The 19,597-nt window shown below is 43.5% G+C and overlaps 1 protein-coding gene across 1 annotated transcript in view; it reads right to left on the bottom strand.

The window, feature by feature from the left end:
- LOC138800812 (bile salt export pump-like) overlaps positions 1-19,597 on the bottom strand; it is a 68,995-nt gene that overhangs the window by 4,263 nt on the left and 45,135 nt on the right. Inside the window, exons 17-27 of the mRNA XM_069982861.1 lie at positions 19,319-19,520; positions 18,252-18,333; positions 16,295-16,427; positions 12,802-12,966; positions 11,719-11,823; positions 11,480-11,641; positions 8,437-8,640; positions 7,916-8,157; positions 5,042-5,198; positions 3,107-3,304; positions 90-296 (exon numbers count right to left, since the gene is read on the bottom strand). Of these exons, the coding sequence (XP_069838962.1) occupies positions 90-296; positions 3,107-3,304; positions 5,042-5,198; positions 7,916-8,157; positions 8,437-8,640; positions 11,480-11,641; positions 11,719-11,823; positions 12,802-12,966; positions 16,295-16,427; positions 18,252-18,333; positions 19,319-19,520 (1,857 nt within the window). The remainder of the gene's footprint in view (positions 1-89; positions 297-3,106; positions 3,305-5,041; positions 5,199-7,915; positions 8,158-8,436; positions 8,641-11,479; positions 11,642-11,718; positions 11,824-12,801; positions 12,967-16,294; positions 16,428-18,251; positions 18,334-19,318; positions 19,521-19,597) is intronic.

Below are 19,597 nucleotides of genomic sequence, written 5' to 3'. Positions count from 1 at the left end.
TTATGTCTAGGAATAGTGCTGGGGGGCATATAATAATGTTTTTTATACATTACATTGGCAGCAGAATGCACTTGCGATAAGATACTCACATCTGGTAGGCCCATAACAAACTCATGCAGTTGCGCTTTCTTTGCAGCCTCTATCACTTGGTCCATGGTCAGTTTCTTGGAGTTATCACCATACTTGATGTTATCGGCGATGCTGCAGTCAAATAACACCGGCTCCTGAGACACGATTCCAATTTTAGATCGGAGAAATGAAACATTGATGTTCTTGGAGTTATGGCCGTCTATAAGCTGTATAAGACACATATAAAGAAAACATCTGCAGTGAGAACTTTAGAAGCCCCAGGAGAGACTAGTTTGTAATACAGCAATGCGCATCAGAAAAATTATACAGGGAAAATAAAATCCTATACCGTAGGAAATGTTAATATAAAAAGCTAGATAATTGTGTCTATAGAGAGCAAGGCCTACTTTCACAGGATACTAAGTCTTCCATCACGTCAATTGTATTATATTGGGGACCAATATATCCTGGAAATATATGCTTTTATGGTATTTATCTATTGCATAGAGAAAAATTTTAAAATTTTTATTTTGTACCTGTTTTGATGTATGTATATATGCTGTATATATATATATATATATATATATATATAGTTTTACTATATTTTATTGACAAGTGAGTATTGGAAAACTTTCAATAAATTTAAGTGATTATATAGACACGTTTTGGTGCATGGAGCCAATTAGCCAATGAGTCTTGTTAAAACATCTGACCCAGTTAAAGGGGTACTCCAGCAAAATCTTTTTCTGTCAAATCAACTGGTTTCAGAAAGTTATATAGATTTGTAATTTACTTCTATTTAAAAAATCTCAAGTCCTCCCATACTTATAACCTATATAATCTATATGACTTTCTGAAACCAGTTGATTTGAAAGGAAAAGATTTTTGCTGGATAACCCCTTTAAAAGGTGATGAGTCATGATTATTTTGTTGCCTAAAAAGAAGTCTGTTTATGCTGTTGTATATGTGACAGCTTTGGCTGTCCAGGCATGATGGGAATTATAGTTTTTCAAAAGCTGGAAGGGCTGTAGGTTGGGCACTCATGACTTAAGTGGTCATCCTCTCAGAGCCTTAGCCCAGGCTTCATTCAAGACCTGGAATTAGCTTAAAGCGACTCTGTACCCACAGTCTGTCCCCCTTAGCCACTTGTACCATCAGATAGCTGCTTTTAATCCAAGATCTGTCCTGGGGTCCGTTCGGCAGGTGATGCAGTTTAGCATGTCCTAAAAAACAACTTTTAACCCATAGCTGCACCAGGACGTTATTGAACGTCCTCGTGCCGCTATGGGAGTTCAGAGGGGGGTCGCGCGGCGACCACCCACTGAACTGCCGCGATCCCGGGTGCCGCGTGTAGCCCGGGCTCGCGGCTATTAGCGGGCACGGTCCGATCGCCGTGCCCGCTAATTAAGTACTTAGAAGCAGCTGTCAAAGTTGACAGCTGCTTCTAAATACTTGCTCATATTCATACCTGGTGGTCTAGTGGGGGGATCGCCCCCCTGCGGCGCGATTGCGGGGGGGGGCGATCCCTGCATCCATACCGGGCCGGGGTCTGCTCCGTAATGGCGCTGATCCCGGCTCGGCATTCTATTACTTTTGGCTGCAGCAGCCAAAAGTAATAGAACACCGATCTCATGGATTCATGCAGTATAACTATACTGCATGGATCTCTATGAGAGATCAGAGTACATATACTAGAAGTCCCCCAGGGGGGCTTCTAGTATATGTGTAAAGTAAAAGAAAAATGTATTTTTAATAACACAAAATCCCCTCCCCTAATAAAAGTCTGAATCACCCCCCTTTCCCCATTTTATAAATAAAAATAAATTAATTAATTAATAAACAAACATGTTTGCTATCGCCGCGTACGTAATCGCCCAAACTATTAATTAATCACATTCCTGATCTCACACGGTAAACGGCGTCAGCGCAAAAAAATCCCAAAGTGCAAAATTGCGCAATTTCTGTCGCATCAAATCCAGAATAATTGTAATAAAAAGCGATCAAAAAGTCATATATGCGCAATCAAGGTACCGATAGAAAGAACACATCATGGCGCAAAAAATGACACCTCACACAGACCCATAGACCAAAGGATAAAAGCGCTATAAGCCTGGGAATGGAGCCATTTTAAGTGACGTATATTTGTTAACAACGGTTTGAATTTTTTACAGGCCATCAGATACAATATAAGTTATACATGTTACATATCGTTTTAATCGTAACAACTTGAGGAACATGCATAACAAGTCAGTTTTACCCCAGGGTGAATGGCGTAAAAACACATTTCCCCCAAATAAAAGAAATGCGTTTTTTTTTTTCAATTTCACCACACTTTGAATTTTTTTCTGGTTTCCCGGCACATTTTAGGCAAAAATTACATCTGCCATAGCAAAGTACAATTAGTTGCGCAAAAAATAAGGGCTCACTTGGGTCTCTAGGTGGAAAAATGCAGGCGCTATGGCCTTATATACACGAGGAGGGAAAAACGAAAACGCAAAAATGAAAACTGGCTGTGTCCCCTAAGGGTTAAACTGGCAGCCCTGTGTCAAACAGCCGTGGCCTAGAATATCTGTGTCCTAACCTTGCACCACCCCTTCGTCCCTCCTCCCCACCCTCTTCATAATTAGGAATGCCCCTAGAACATTTTCTCCTGTCTGAACACTGCACAGGTGCCTTAATGATCCAGCCCATGTGCCGTGCTGACACAGGTGATGAATAGGAGAATACCTGCCTGGAGCATTCCTAAAGATAAAGAGGGTGGGGAGGAGGGACGGAGGGGTGGTGCAAAGTTAGGGCACAGATACTCTAGGCCACGGCTGTTTGACACAGGGATGCCATTTTAAAAGTTGTTTTTTAGGACAATAACTGCATTACCTGCCGAATGGACCCCAGGACAGATCTTGGACTAAAAGCAGCTATCTGAAGGTACAAGTGGTTTAGGGGGGTCAGATTGTGGGTACAGAGTCACTTCAATACAGCAATGCACAGGTCAAATCTAGGTTTTTGTTTCATTTTAAAGAAAGAGTGCAATACTTACAACTTTGCCCTTGTCTGGGTCATAAAACCTCTCCAGAAGCTGCACACTGGTGCTCTTCCCACAACCACTGCTCCCCACAAAGGCAAGCGTCTGTCCTGGCTTCACTGACACATTTAGACCATTCAGTACTTGGATATCAGGACGGGTGGGGTATGTAAACTTGCAGTCATTAAACTCAATGCTTCCTTTAAAATCATCCTGAGGAAAAAAGAATAAAAGTTAGAGTCTTGCTCTGATGAGTGCTGATCTCATAGATGGGTGCTTGCCTAATCAGCCTCTACATGGCTCAACCAGCAGCCGTCTACTTCCATCCTGGGCTGTTTGCCAGCAGTAATCACACATGGACTCCATTTCCCTTTGACAGTCCCTATTTAGGAACCAAGGGGACTGAGCAATTGTGTAGTATTACATCCTTTGCTGAGTATTTCTCTGAACATCGCTGCTCCTGGCATCCTGGTGCTTTAATAAGGCAACAATGCAGGAAGCCAGTGGTGCTACAAACAACTTACGGCACATGCAAATGCTCCATAGAGCACCAATGCTACGATGCGTGACGCTGCGGGCCGGCATCGGGAACGCTTGGCTTTGTCTTTACAATAGCAGGAAGCTTTGAATAGGTTTGGAGCTCCTGGTGTCATAGTGATTGATACACGATTTCGGGAGTTCTTGATGCCAGCCCGCAGCTTCACTCTTCATAGAATCCGTGATCTACAAAGCGTGTGCATTCTCCTCTATTCTCACAATGGGTTGGGGCCCAATTTTTATAGTTTTATACCTCTTTTATGTTGCTTTTATTGTATTATGCGGGCAAAAAGCCTTAGGCTCCGTTCCCACTGAGCAAAGGTAGCGGAATTCCGCGACGGAATTGTCCGCCGCGGAATGCCGTTAGCCTCCCGCTCATAATGGGACTCTATGGGAGGCGTGCGCTCCTGCCCTGTCCGCGCTGAAGAATGAACATGTTCATTCTTCAGCGCCTACAGAGCAGCAGCGCGCGCCTCCCATAGACTCCCATTATGAGCGGGAGGCTAACGGCATTCCGCGGCGGACAATTCCGTCGCGGAATTCCGCTAGCTTTGCTCAGTGGGAACGGGGCCTTACAATATCTTATTTATCCACACAGTAAAACTGTTGCTTGGGCTGGGTTAACACTACGTTTTTGCAATCCGTTTTTTTGGATGGGAAAAAACGAATGCAACTGTGTGCATCCGTTTTTCCATTGACTTCCATTATAAAAAAACAAAACAAAAACATACTTTTTTACGGACAAAAAACGTGGTCGACCACGTTTTTTGTCCGTCAAAAAAAAAAAAAGTATCCGTTTTGATCTGTTTTTTTTTTTTTTTACAATGGAAGTCAATGGAAAAACAGATGCACACAGTTGCATCCGTTTTTTCCATCCGTTTTTTGCCAAAAAAAACGGATTGCAAAAACGTAGTGTGAAACCAGCCTTCCTAGAGATGAGCAAACATTTTAAAAGTTCGAATCAGCAGGTTGACAAAACTTTGACACAAAGTTTAGATTCGTCTGAACCGAACCTTAAATAAACTGAACTAAAACAGCTATATGATTGCAGGCGTTTCACTGTTTTAGTGCAGTTCAGCAAGCACTACTTACCAGTCCACATTCCCCCGCTGTTCTACGGGTCTATGGTGTTCCCCGCTGATCACAGCCATCTCCACTTGTGATACAAAGTCATCTCTGGAGTGACAGCTCACTCAGCCAATCACTGGCCGCGGCACTGTCCTGTCTCAGTCAGTGATTGTCTCACAAGTGGAGGCGGCTGCGATCAGCGGGGGTCACCAGAGACTTGTAGGAGGACACCGGGAGAGCCTAGACAGGTAAGTATAGGCTGTTTTTAGTATAAATAATCAAACTTTTTGCAAAGTTAATGAATCCAGGTTCATGAAGTTCGGTTTCCTCATCTTTATCACTTACCCATTTATCCCCTTCATCCTTATAGAGACAAATTTTGGGGACCCGATCCACCAATTTAAAGAAGCGGGCAGCAGATATTTTAGCTTTGGCGTAATCTGGAGTATAAGATGATGCTCTTCCCAAAGCCGTTCCACTGGTCACAATAGATGATATTACTCTAGAAAGAGTCAGAAGACACAATGAGGGTAAACTGATTTATGTTTATATATACTTATGTCTAAGGCTGGGCTCATGTGTGCTGATGCTGTGCCCCGTGGGCCTATTCCTTCTCAGAACAACTGCATGTGGTTTACCAATAATTACTGCATTTTCAGAGAATGTTCACAAACATTGGAGATTCATTGTATTACTGCAATAAAGGACAGCTGGATGGCAATTAAATGGTTAAAGGGATATTTTGCTCAGGTAAAATACATGTTGAATGATTCCTCTCCTGGAGACTACCAATGAGTTCTATATGGGTCATTACCTTTTTTATCTCCTTCCCCCAGTTCTGAGCAGCTGTGTTCTGCTGAAGACACAGAAAACTGTGTGTGAGCTTTTCTCTCAGTCTCTGCTCTGAACTTCCTCCTACCCCCTCCCTTCTGAGATGGCTCATTTAAACAGCATCCCTGGCTGGGTGTTTCTGCACTCTGCAATACCCGGAGGGTTAATTGTGGGGAGGTCACCAGCAACTTGACCTCAGATTAACCCTCAGGGTATTACAGAGTTGAGAGACAACCGACCAGGGACACTTTTTACATGAGCTTTCTCATAAGGGGTGGGGGAGAGATCAGAGTGGAGACAGAGTAAACAGTTTACACACAGTTTTTTATGTCTTCAGCACAAAGCAGCAGCTCAGAACTGGGGGAAGGAGACTGAATAGATAATAACAAACTAATTATTAGTCTCCAGGATAATGGATGATTCAACATGTACTTTACCTGAGCAGAATACCCCTTAAATTACTGAAATAAAGTGATGCAAAGAAATTATCAATTATTGCAACTAAATGATGCATTCACATCATGTGTGAACACACCCTTACAGCAAGGACAGGCTAAACTCATTGGGGGAGATTTATCAAACATGGTGTAAAGTCGAATTGGCCCAGTTGCCCCTAGCAACCAATCAGATTCCATCTTTCATTTTCCAAGGAATCTGTGAAGGATAAAAACTGGAATCTAATTGGTTGCTAGGGGCAACTGGGCCAATTCTACTTTACACCATGTTTGATAAATCTCCCAGACTGGATCAGATATTTAGTGTAATTTCTAAGTGTTTCACCTGTACTTCCTATGAAACCACAGCAACTAGTTATAAACCATAAGTGGCTTTTGCCTTGTGGTTCTCAACCCTGTGACAATTATTAAAGCACAATGCTATGTGTACAAGCAGCCTGAGGGGTATGTACTATGAGCAGCTGAACTGCCTTGAGTGGGAACTATTGAAAAACACAAAAAATAACCTGTTAAATAAGCCTGTCTGTTACTGAAAACTATCCAAAAGCCCAACTATTATTCTAATATACATGAGGATTTTCTATATACACAAGACATCCCAATAGCTTTCAGATTTCATTAGTTCAAGGGGTTGGCCACTTTATAGTAAAATAGTTCCTTGCACACTATTAGTAAGTGTACTCACTGCACTTACTGACAGCAGCTCCCTGTGTACCACATAGGGCTAAAATCAGACTCCCCTCCTCCAGGCTGTGCTGTCCTGCTCTATGGTGAGTCTGTCCATAAGATGGCCGACATGGAGGAGCATGTGACCATGCCCCGCCCCTAGTGTCCAACATTGAGCCTGTACATGCCTATGGAGAACACTGGGGACGGGCATGGTCACATGCTCCTCCATGTCGGCCATCTTATGGACAGACTTAACACAGAGGACAGCACAACCTGGAGGAGGGGAATCTAATTTTAGCTCTATAAGGTACACAGGGAGCTTTAATATACAAGGCTGCAGGAAAAGAAGGAGATTCTTATATATCACTATCTATGGAGATCACAGGGCACAGACCACCACTGACAGATTAGCTAAAGGAGAACATTCCCTTTAAAGGGAACCTGTCACATTTAAAATGCAGTCTAATCTATCAGCATCATATTTTGGAGCAGGAAGAGCTGAGCAGATTGATATATAGAGGGAGATTTATCAAACTGGTGTAAAGTAGAATTGTCTCAGTTGCCCCTAGCAACCTATCAGAATCCACTTTTCTTTCCTCACTGATTCTCTGGAAAATGAAAGGTGGAATCTGATTGGTTGCTAGGGGCAACGGAGCCAGTTTCACTTTACACTAGTTTGATAAATCTCCCCCATAGTTTATATATAGATATAAAAAAAGATTCAGTAGACCTTGTATTTTATTCATTTATCCCACTGGACTTATTGGTCCAGTAGGCAGTCCAATTCAGTGACTGACAGTTATTCCTGTAAGCACTTATATAAGAAAAGCTGTCAATCACTCATTAGGACCACCCATTGGACTCCTAAGCCCAGAATGATCAGAGATTTACACGAATAAAGGACAACGTATCTTGGAACTTTTTCCATAAAATTCTATATCAATCCACTCAGCTTCTCCATCTCTATAACATGATCTCAGTAGTGTGAACAGTGGGGGAGATTTATCAAACATGGTGTACAGTGAAACTGGCTCAGTTGTCCCTAGCAACCAATCAGATTCCACCTTTCATTCCTCACAGACGCTTTGGAAAATGAAAGGTGGAATCTGATTGGTTGCTAGGGGCAACTGAGCCAGTTTGACTTTACATCATATTTGATAAATCTCCCCCTGTATTTTTAACAGGTTCCCTGTACTTTTATTTTTTTTTATTTTTTAGCATAGCTTTTTGAATTGTGCAGTAAACATGAGTATTAACATGGTACCTAAACACAAAGCTGTAGTGAAGTCCTTCTACTTCCACCAGATATCCTCCATATCGGTATGAAACCGAATTAGCGATAAAAACTACACATTGAGCAAAACCGAAGCACAGGCCGTAGACATTGGCTTTTTTGATAGCTGACTGGTATGGCGCCTCCAGCTGCTCCTCATACATCTCAACAAATCTCTTTTCTTTGGCAATTCCGGCAATTGTTCTGATGTTTCCAAGAGCCTCGCTTGATATCTAGAGAAAAATGTGTTAATATGTTGGATATATCTGGTACGCTCAAGTATTAAAGGATTAGAAAAACCTAGCCATTTTTATACAAAAACAGCGCCACATTTGTCCTATGGTTATGTTTGGTATTACAGCTCAACTTGAATTGAACTGCAATACTACAAAAAAAAAAATGAGTACAAGCGTGGCACTGTTTCTGATCTTGCAGATCGTGCACTTGGTTAAAATGCCTATTACAAGCAGCTTCCACTTCAAGATTTAGTTGCAATATAGAAGTAGATTTACCCTTCCGGCCGATTCCATTGCGTGTTTATCTTGGTTAGCGAATCCAGTGAGCATTCTGGCCTGCAGGGCTCCGGATAATGCCAGGAATGGCAGGAAACACATGATCACCAGACTAAGCTTCCAGCTGAAGTAGAAGGCGATGATGATGGCTACGCCAATGTTGGTAAGAGAGTTTACAATCATGCCGATCTGTGATCCGGTAGCCTGTAACCGAGAATAAAGGTTGTTATGTTTCTAACTTATACGAGATAATTGTATGTGTCATTACTTGAGTCTTATTTGGTTAATATACAGTAAATTAATAAATACATTAAAGGGAAACTCCAGCAGAAAAAAATATTTCAAATCAACTGGTAGCAAAAAGTTTAGTAGAGTTTGTAATTTACTTTTATTTAAAAATCTCAAGTCTTCCAGTACTTATCAGGTGATGTATGTACTGTGTATTCTCTTCAATTTGACACAGTGCTCTCTGCTGCCACCTCTGTCTGTGTCAGGAACTGTCCAGAGCAGAAGCAAATCCCCATTGAAAACATCTCCTGCTCTGGACAGTTCCTGACACGGACAGAGATGGCAGCAGAGAGCACTGTGTATGACTGGAAAGAATATATCACTTCCTGCAGAGCATACAGCAGCTGATAAGTACTGGAAGACTTGAGATTTTTAAATTAAAGTAATTTTCAAATCTGTATAACTTTCTTACACCAGTTGATATGATTTTTTTTTCTACAGAGAACCTCCTTTAACCCTATTTCTTGATAAAACCACAATCATGTGCCCCGTAGCATATACCACAGCCAATGGCAAAATCAGCTACTGTGCTTGTCAGGGTCGGGCTTCCTCTTTAAATATATACTTTATTGTAAAAAAAAAAAAAAAAATCAATACAATTATTAAATATGAATTTTTTAATGTTGTCCCTCTGATGAATATGAATTGAGTGCAGCAGTCCTGTGACGTCTCTGTATATACACCGACAATCCATCTCCCCGGTGCCCATTTCAGTTTTCAGGAAATATGACACTTTATGTCACTTATGAGAAATCTCTTCTGTTTGCTTGAAAGGCACACCACTCATTTCCAATGGAAATAAGGTATTAATTTGCTCTTTATGTAAATGCTAAGCCCACAAAGGCCAATTATTCACACAAATGTCAAAAAGATTCCTTTCAGCGAGGAGAGGATCTGGAAAGCCTACCGCTACAGAAGGATGGGTGGCATTTATCACCGGGAAAATGACAGCCGGAAAGGGGAAAGGCTTAAAGTACACTTATCTGGCCTGACTTATACAAACAGGAATAGTCAGGCCATTCACAGAACAAATCTGACTACTCTGTAAATTATTATCCGAACACGCAAAAGAGCCTTATGGATGACCATTCCAGTACTGGACCAGACTAATGAAAAATTGTGGCATTTACCTTGTCTAGCTTGGTGGTAGAACTGGCAGATAATTATTGATGTTTGCCGATCTGATCTTAAAGAAACATTACCTTTTTTTGTGTGTGTATATGAGGAAGCTGCAGGGGCTGCACCACACAGCTCTCCAAGGTAGGGGGGGCAGTTCTCCACAGGGGGGAGAGACCAAAACTCACATGAGAGTTAAAGGGATGTTCCAAGATCCCCCAGCTTCTGTATAATGAATAGAACCATAGGTACGGCACGTGACTCACAGCTCATTCCTATGGAGTGATGAAAAGAACTAGAAAGAGTACGCTGGAAGAGCACTGTACTTGGCCCTTTCCATTGGCTCCTTAGGAATAAATGGAACCGCGAGTCACGTGCCACACCCACAGCTCTATTCATAATACAGAATCCGGGAACCCATTACGGATATTGGCAGGGGGTAAAGAGGTTGAACCCAACCCCCGCCCCCCACGATCTCCTAATTTTCCCCTATCCTGTGGTTACGGGAAAAGTTTATTTTCTTGGACTACCTCTCTAATGATGATAGTTATACAGTTTCTGTCACACAGTTATGATGAATCTGGTGACAGTTTTTGTGTCTTAGAATACTTAGAGGTATATAAAGATTATTACACTGTCCTCATCATGGGATTGATTTTAAAGGCATAAAATATAGTTTGAAACCTGAAAATCAAGATGTTAGCTGATCAGAGGTCACATGACCCAGATACAGTTATGGAATGTGTAGAAGCAGCAGAGCTGGAATGAAGTAGATGACACTGCAGGAATAGTGATGGTGAGTGTGTATTATGTGGGAACAAAAATATCCAGGAATACACATAATGATGTAAGAGATGAAATACACATAATGATATAAGAGATGAAATACTTATTGATGCTCTGAATTGTTTATTGTATGAAGATTTGGAAACTGGACGTTTATATGACTTTTCATAATAAGCAGTCTTGTGTATATGTTGTAGAGAAATTATCAAATCAGGGATTTGATCGAATCCCGGGAAATGATAAAATGATCACGCCATTAGATCATTTCCCTGAAGAAAGTCTGGGATTTGATCAAATTCTTGAACAGGAGTCACCCAGCTCTATGGATAAAGAGCAGGAGGCCCAAGATGGCGCCGACCTCCTGGCAGGCACTGAGGATGGAGTGCTGATCCAAAAAATGGCCCTGGCGCGACATGTGGGTTTTCACTCCTGTCCTTACAGTCAGCACAAAGGTCCTCTTCCTCGCAACGGTTCAGGGATTTGATCAAATCCCTGACTTTCTTCAGGGAAATGATCCAACGGCGTGGTCATTTTTTAACTTCCCAGGATTTGATCAAATCCCTGATTTGATCATTTCCCCACAACATATACATGGTGAGCAGCACTAATTCTAGTCATTATTTAACTTGTATGTGACATTTTTCACCAGTTTTCACCCCTCTGCAGGCACCATCTCTAATTGTCAGTTGTCCCTGAGCTTGTGAGTGGAGCCTAACCTCTATGATAGCTCAGTATACACTGTAGACACAGAGAAGAGGAGATCTGGTATTTTTCTAATAAGATATGTTGCAAAGCTTCTTATATTTACATGTACTATTGATTTCTACAAAGTGTACCCCTGTACATTACATACCCCTTGAACTTGTGATGCATCTGTTGCAAGTCTTGTGGTTAAGGCTCCTGGGCTGTTTTTAGGGTCATCAAACCAACCTACTTCCTGACCCAACATGGCATGGAATCCAATCTTACGGAGTCTTCTGGTAAGTAATTCACCGGACTTTGCAAACGTGTATCCCTGATAACAGATTAGAAAGATAAAATCACACAATGGTCCAAACCTGGATTTCATGCCAAAAACCTAATAATATCTACCTGTAAGAACTGTGTCAAAAATGATACGGCCCCAATAAGCACAAAAAGCACACAGATGCCATTGATTTGATTTTTCTGCTCGACCTCATCTGGGAGGGAAAATGTCTGCGAGAAAGGATGAAAATGTTATTAAGTAGGAAGAAAAGTTCAAGGGGTATTCCTATGTTTTTGTTTCTAAATATATGTTGCTGGGGCCATAAAAAATATAGAAAAGGCTATACTTACCCTCCCCTGATCCCACACAGTTCTTGTTTGGCTCCCTCAGGTCTCTGAATCTCCTGTCTTGTTCCTGCTTCCCAGATGAAAGCTTGGAGCAGGACCTGCTGAATCAGCCAATCACAGGTCAAGAGTGGGCACTGGTAAAGCCAGTGATTGGTTGAGAGGGCAGGTACTACAAGTTTTCATCTCAGAAACAGGAAGAGGACAGGAGATAGGGGGACAAAAAGGATTCTGTGGAGGACTGGGGGTAGGAAGATACAGCTTTTTTCGTTTTATTTTTTTCCTGGCGCCAGCAATATATACATCTTTTTAAAATGGAAAAACACTCCTTTAAAGAACCCTTCTGGGTTCTGCGCCCAGTGCCTTGGTTGGCGTAAAAAATTATCTTTTAATCTGCAGCAGCAGAGTCAATGAGGCGTGGCCTTAGGCAAAGAAGCTATAGGCCACGCCTCATTGACTCGCCTGCTGCAGATAAAAAAGATAATTTTTTTACCCTAACCAAGTAACTGGGCTCATTTTGAAACACAGAACCGGAAAGGACTTATTTTCATCAAACAGATGGTACCAGTGGTATTGGGGTAGTGAGTTGGTGGATACAGTATGGCTTTAAGTTATTTTATAAGCTGTAAAGATAGGTATAAAAAATAAAGTAGCTTAACAGCTCTGGTGGTCTCCAACATTAATGTTAGAGCTGTCAATACTGGCCTAACTTAACAGGAACTGTATAACTCTGTATGGAGGGAGTCCCTCCTCCAATACAGTTGCACTATTGCTATTATGTGCCACTTGCCTAGAGCTGATAGATGGCTTCTCATATGTATGTTGCAAAATACATGAACACTATACAAGAAAGAAAGTTCTTACCCCAAGAATTTGACTGAAGAGCAAGGCATACAGGGGGTTAACAGCACCATTCACAGCAGCTCCAATTGAACCAAATAACATGTACGGCCATTCTGGAGCATTGTACTTCAAGATCCGGGCAACTGGAGCCGGCTCAACATCATCATCATCATCAGCCATAATTTCCTGGGGCAAAGCACAGAACATATATACAGTCAGGGGCGCCGCAATCATGAGGCGACCTGAATCGTCTGCCTCAGGCGGCGCCACTAGCTGTCACCATGGGGGCGGCATTCAGTGGCAGATTATAATATGAGCGGTTCGGCGGCCGCCCACATTATAATCCGCCACTGACTGTACCATGTACTGGAGCCCCCCCGCCCCCGGCCAGTATCTGTAATTAGATGCTGTGAGCGGGGGAGACTGTATTCATAAGCGCCGTGCTGTAATGAATCAGCCGTGCGGTGCTGTTACTACAGCGCGGCGCTTATGAATACAGTCCCCCCCGCTCCCAGCATCTCATTACAGATACTGCCCGGGGGCGGGGGGGCTCCAGTACATGCATTCCACGTGGGAACGTGGGAATGCAGCCTTAGTCCCCCGGCTGATGTGTGGCTGCCGGAGGTGTCCCATCCTGTCCCCGGCAGCGCGCGCATCAGAGAGCTCCCCGTGCGCCGGAAGTCACAGCCGCAGGCGCACGGGGAGATCTGTGATGCGCGCGCTGCCGGGGACAGGACGGGACACCTCCGGCAGCCGCGCATCACCCGGGACAAGACCAGAGAGGCTCGACGGGGGAACGGAGGGCAGGTGAGTTGTGTGCTGTTTTTTGTTTTATCTGCTGTGCAGGGGGGGGGGGGAGAGGGGGACCATCTATAAGGGAGGGGGGAAAGAGGGGGACGATCTATAAGGGAGGGGGGAAAGAGGGGGACGATCTATAAGGGAGGGGGGAAAGAGGGGGACGATCTATAAGGGGAAACCATCTATAAGGGAGGGGGAGAGGGAAGAGGGGGACTATCTATAGGGGGGAGAAGGGGACCATCTATAAGGGAGGGGGGAAAGAGGGGGACCATCTATAAGGGGGGGGCCATCTATAAGGGAGGGGGAGAGGGGGACTATCTATGGGGGGGGAAGGGGACCATCTATAAGGGAGGGGGGAAAGAGGGGGACCATCTATAAGGGGGGCCATCTATAAGGGAGGGGGAGAGGGAAGAGGGGGACTATCTATAGGGGGGGGGAAGGGGACCATCTATAAGGGAGGGGGGAAAGAGGGGGACCATCTATAAGGGGGGGGCCATCTATAAGGGAGGGGGAGAGGGAAGAGGGGGACTATCTATAGGGGGGGGAAGGGGACCATCTATAAGGGAGGGGGGAAAGAGGGGGACCATCTATAAGGGGGGGGGGGCGATCTATAAGGGAGGGGGAGAGGGAAGAGGGGGACTATCTATAGGGGGGGGAAGGGGACCATCTATAAGGGAGGGGGGAAAGAGGGGGACCATCTATAAGGGGGGGGACCATCTATAAGGGAGAGGGAAGAGGGGGACCATCTATAAGGGAGGGGGGAAAGAGGGGGACCATCTATAAGGGGGGGGCCATCTATAAGGGAGGGGGGAAAGAGGGGGACCATCTATAAGGGGGGGCCATCTATAAGGGGGGGGGGGGCCATCTATAAGGGAGGGGGAGAGGGAAGAGGGGGACTATCTATAGGGGGGGGGGAAGGGGACCATCTATAAGGGAGGGGGGAAAGAGGGGGACCATCTATAAGGGAGGGGGACGATCTATAAGGGGGGGGGACCATCTATAAGGGAGGGGGAGAGGGAAGAGGGGGACCATCTATAGGGGGGGGGGGAAGGGGACCATCTATAAGGGAGGGGGGAAAGAGGGGGACCATCTATAAGGGAGGGGGGAAAGAGGGGGACCATCTATAAGGGGGGGCCATCTATAAGGGAGGGGGGAAAGAGGGGGACCATCTATAAGGGGGGGACCATCTATAAGGGAGGGGGACCGTCTATAAGGGGGGGGGAAGAGGGGGACCATGTATAAGGGGGGGAGGGTGACCATCTATAAGGGAGGGGGAGAGGGAAGAGGGGGACCATCTATAAGGGAGGGGGGAGAGGGGGACCATGTATAAGGGGGGGAGGGGGACCATCTATAAGGGAGAGGGGACCATCTATAAGGGGGGGAAGAGGGGGACCATCTATAAGGGGGGAAGAGGGGGACCATCTATAAGGGGGGAAGAGGGGGACCATCTCCTAAAAGATCAGCACCCTCCTCTCCTGACATCCTCTGTGCTGCTGGGACTTCTCCTATAGGATTAGCACCCTCCTCTCCTGACATCCTCTGTGCTGCTGGGACCTCTCCTATAGGATTAGCACCCTCATCTCCTGACATCCTCTGTGCTGCTGGGACCTCTCCTATAGGATTAGCCCCCTCCTCTCCTGACATCCCCTGTGCTGCTGGGACCTCTCCTATAAAGTCAGCCCCCTCCTCTCCTGACATCCTCTGTGCAGCAAGGGACCAAACATTATGTTTATTGGGGACAGCAGTGGGGGGGGCAGTAGTGGATTATAATGTGGGCGGATTGACTGGGGGGGGGGGGCGTCATTCTATAGTTCGCCTCGGGCAGCAGAGAGGCTAGAATCACCCCTGTATACAGTATACACCTATATAGTGCTATACATTATATGCAGAGGGCAAAGCAAGGCAGGGAGGAGGTGTGGCCTTAAAGGGAATATGTCATAAGAAAATGACTTATTGTTTAAATAATGAAACATGTTTTAAGAAAGGAAACCTTTTTTCCATTTTTTTTCTCTATATTATAAAATAATCCTGAAATCATAAAATTTTGAGACTTCCTGTTGTGTCTGTGGTGAAAAGAGGTGACTGCTGTAAAGTGATCTGTACAGCATTGCAGCAACATGTGACATCGGTAGATAAATAGCATCAATACAAGATAATAGCAGCTCCCTGTGGAATGACCTTTTGAAAGGTCACAGAGCGCGCTCACTGATGTTTTACATTCATCTCAAGGGGACATAGTCTGTCTATTGTCATCTATGTCCATGAGTCTTGCTGTAAAGCATGTCACTAAATGCTGTTAAAAACAGCTTAGGCAATATGGCAGCCCCAATAATAAAGTACAAAAAGTGAAATAAGAAAAATTAAAGTCAGAAAATAGAAGCAGATCGGAACAACATAACTAGTTTTAGCATTTGATTCTAATCAATAAAAGAAAATTTAGGTGACACATTGCCTCTTAAAGGGCTTGTCCACTTTTGAATATTTTTTACATATTTAATTTGGGTATCCTCACAAGTTGCTGTGTACAGAAAACAATATGAATCACCTTATAATCAGCTTGTATAGGGGACACACAATGTAAGAAAAGGTTACCTAGACTCTACAACAGTTCAGCTATAGTAGATTATCCTGATTCTATGTACTGGACAAGATATTGCATGAAGACCAGTGACTATATGATGAAGAATCAGAAGTATTATAGCATTTCTCTACTTACCTTCTTAGCTTTGCCTTTCTCGTCATACTGAGTCACATGCTGTAAAGCCTCGGAAGTATCAGGTACTGTCAAAAATGGAGTGTCAGGGACTAGGTTGGATAGCTGAGATCTTGAGCGTTGGCGAATAGAAGCCCTGAAATGTGAAGGTAAATGTATATTTACTGCACAGTTTCCCTTTCAAAGAGCTTGGTAAGGTCGGGTTCACAATGTGTTTTTGCCGTCCGTTTAACATATCTGCTTTATGGGAAAAACGGACACAAAAACAGATGCAATTGTGTCAGCAAAAAAGAAATGTATCAAAAACCTAGCCTAACCCCTTATAACATGGGTGACACTTAGGGTTGGTGCAGTTTGTGGAGCCACGCAACCATGCAGCTAGGCTGTACAAGCAATTGCTGGCCTCTAAGAAACAAAAGGGTCAGGCAGTCAAAATCCATCTCACACAATTCTTCTCTCCACCTTGTACTGTCAGACGAACCAGCTGGCAGATTCAGCCAACCTTAGTCTAAAGTGTATAATTACCTTAAAGAGGATGTACCATCAGGTACCCACGGATAGAACAGCGCTGTAATGGGGAAGCAGGTGCCGCGGTCCGTTTTTTGAACCACGGCCCAGTTCTCATGTATGGCGCCTTTCTATCCACGGGTACCGGGCCGGGGCTGAAGCACTGGAGGCGGGTCGGCCCACCCACAGTGGGAGGGAATTCCCTCCCCTCTATGACGCGGCTCCATTGGAATCAATGGAGCCACGTCATAGAGGGGCAGGGGTTTCTCCCACTGGGGGAGATTGGTTAAGTGTTTTGATCGGTTAAGTGTTTAGACCAGGACCGATCTGGAGAACGAGCCAGAAGAAGTCTGGCACATTCTCTCCCGGCTCTGTGTAGGAGTGAAGAGGAGTAAACATGCTGCATGCAGACTTCTTCCTGCTCGTTCTCTAGATCGGTCGTGGTCTGAACACTCAGACCCTGACTGATCACAACTTTTGGCATGTCTCTCTGAGATGTCAAAACATGTTTTTATGATAGTGCCCATTTAAAGGGAACCAATCAGCCCAATCGGGCTAATATGGTTCCCTGAACCGCTGTATACAGCTCCTGCAGCAGCCGCAGCATGTACTGGCCGAGGCTGCAGCAGGAGCTTTATACCTGAAAAAAAGGAGTTTAATCACCCGGGAGCGTGACAGGCAGAGGCGTAGTCATCTGGGCGGCTCCCCGACTGTGTCTAGTCACCGCTCTCTGCCTGTCAGCACGCTCCGAGGGGATGTTATTGGTCTCTTTGCCTGTCAATCATCCCTCTGAGCGCACTGACAGGAAGAGAGCCGGTACGTGCCGCGGCTGCTGCAGGAGCTGTATACAGCAGTTCAGGGAACCATATCAGCCCGATTGGGCTGATTGGTTCCCTTTAAGTTTGTGGAAATACATAGATCAGCATAGGAGCTGTGTACACAAAACGGTAGGATTTAAAAAAAAATCTAATAATGAATTTGTTCACTTTTTTTTTTTTTTTTTTACCTTTGATGCAATACATTATTTTCTATTTCTAATTTTTTGATATGGGGTATAATAAATATACAGTGACTACTAAAGCACTAGGATTTTTCCCCCCCCCATAAGTCTTTAGTATTGTTATTTTCCACAGATATCCACAATCTTTATTACTAGTCCGCTGACTATGTGTGCATTGTGTTATATTATAATTATACCTATTTTATATGACCTTTCTCTATATTGAAACCTGAAACAATTCTTCTTTTTCTTAGAGGTTCTAGCGCAGGTATTAAGTGTCAGACTACCAGCGTACATAATTCTCAGAAGAAAAATGACACATAAATATACTAAGGCAAAGAGGCAGCGAGCGCCCGGTCCTCTCATTAATTACAGCCCCTCTCATATAATTACATTTATCCTCCATTACTGGATATTCTAGGAGTCTGTGAACTTTATAAGTGATAAGCCTACCGGAGGCTGGACTGGTAGCTGCCGCGCTTGAAGGACTGAACCTTCTCCAGCTTGGGCTCCTCAAACTCTTTGTTTTCTGTATCTGGTAAAAAAATAAAATAAAATTTAATCTAAGTTGAAAGAATAATAATAAAGAGAAAAAGTATCATGTATATAACGGCAAAATATATTTACATGAGGACAAAGCAGTGTAGAATCTATTGAGAAAGTTGTGTAAAATAATAAACTGAGATAGATAGATAGATAGATAGATAGATAGATAGATGATAGATAGATAGATAGATAGATAGATAGATAGATAGATAGGAGATAGATAGATAGATAGATAGATAGATAGATAGATAGATAGATAGGAGATAGATAGGAGATAGATAGATAGATAGATAGATAGATAGATAGATAGGAGATAGATAGATAGATAGATAGATAGATAGATAGATAGATAGATAGATAGATAGATAGATAGATAATAGAGATATATAGATAGATAGATAGATAGATAGGAGATAGATAGATAGATAGATAGATAGATAGATAGATAGATAGATAGATAGATAGATAGATAGATCTATTTCACCTTTGTGATCAGGGTGCTGCTGATTTCTGCTTTTTTTTAAATAGATAGATATTATGGTGCATTTACACAGAGAGATTTATCTGACAGATTTCTGAAGCCAAAACCAGGAACAGGCTATAAACAGGGAACAGGTCATAAAGGAAAGCCTGGGATTTCTACTCTTCTCATATCCATTCCTGGCTTTGGCCTCCAAAATCTGTCAGGTAAATCTGTCTGTGTAAACGCACCATTAGACAGGCAGATTGATAGTTATTGATAGGCAGATAGATAAATAGATAGATAGATAGATAAACAGATAGATAATAGATAGGAGTTAGACTTTAAGGCAGATGTTGACAGAAAATAGACAGATAGATAATTGGAGATACGATAGATAGATAGATAGATAGATAGATAGATAGATAGATAGATAGATTCCTAGATTACAGTAGGTTAGCTACCTTTTAGGTAGAGGACATAGTTAATAATTCTATAGCACACTATCACATACTTTCTTTCTCCATTTCAGTCAGAGCTTTATCCCCCTGACTCTGTAGGGTCACTAAGGTAAAATACACTCCTTTTCGCTCCAGCAGTTCATCATGGGTTCCCCTCTCCACAGCCCGGCCATGCTCGAATCCAATGATGACATCTGCGTTTTTAATTGTGGACAGCCGATGTGCAATGGAGATGGTGGTGCGGCCGAAACGAACCTGGACACAAAATGTTTGCATCATATGAGCTGTAGAGACCCACACATCAAACACAATAATCACATGATATGTTAACC

Source organism: Dendropsophus ebraccatus, chromosome 9 (genome assembly GCF_027789765.1).
Source record: "Dendropsophus ebraccatus isolate aDenEbr1 chromosome 9, aDenEbr1.pat, whole genome shotgun sequence".
NCBI lineage: Eukaryota > Metazoa > Chordata > Amphibia > Anura > Hylidae > Dendropsophus > Dendropsophus ebraccatus.
Note: the sequence above shows the minus strand (reverse complement) of the source record. Positions and strands in the feature narration are given on the sequence as shown.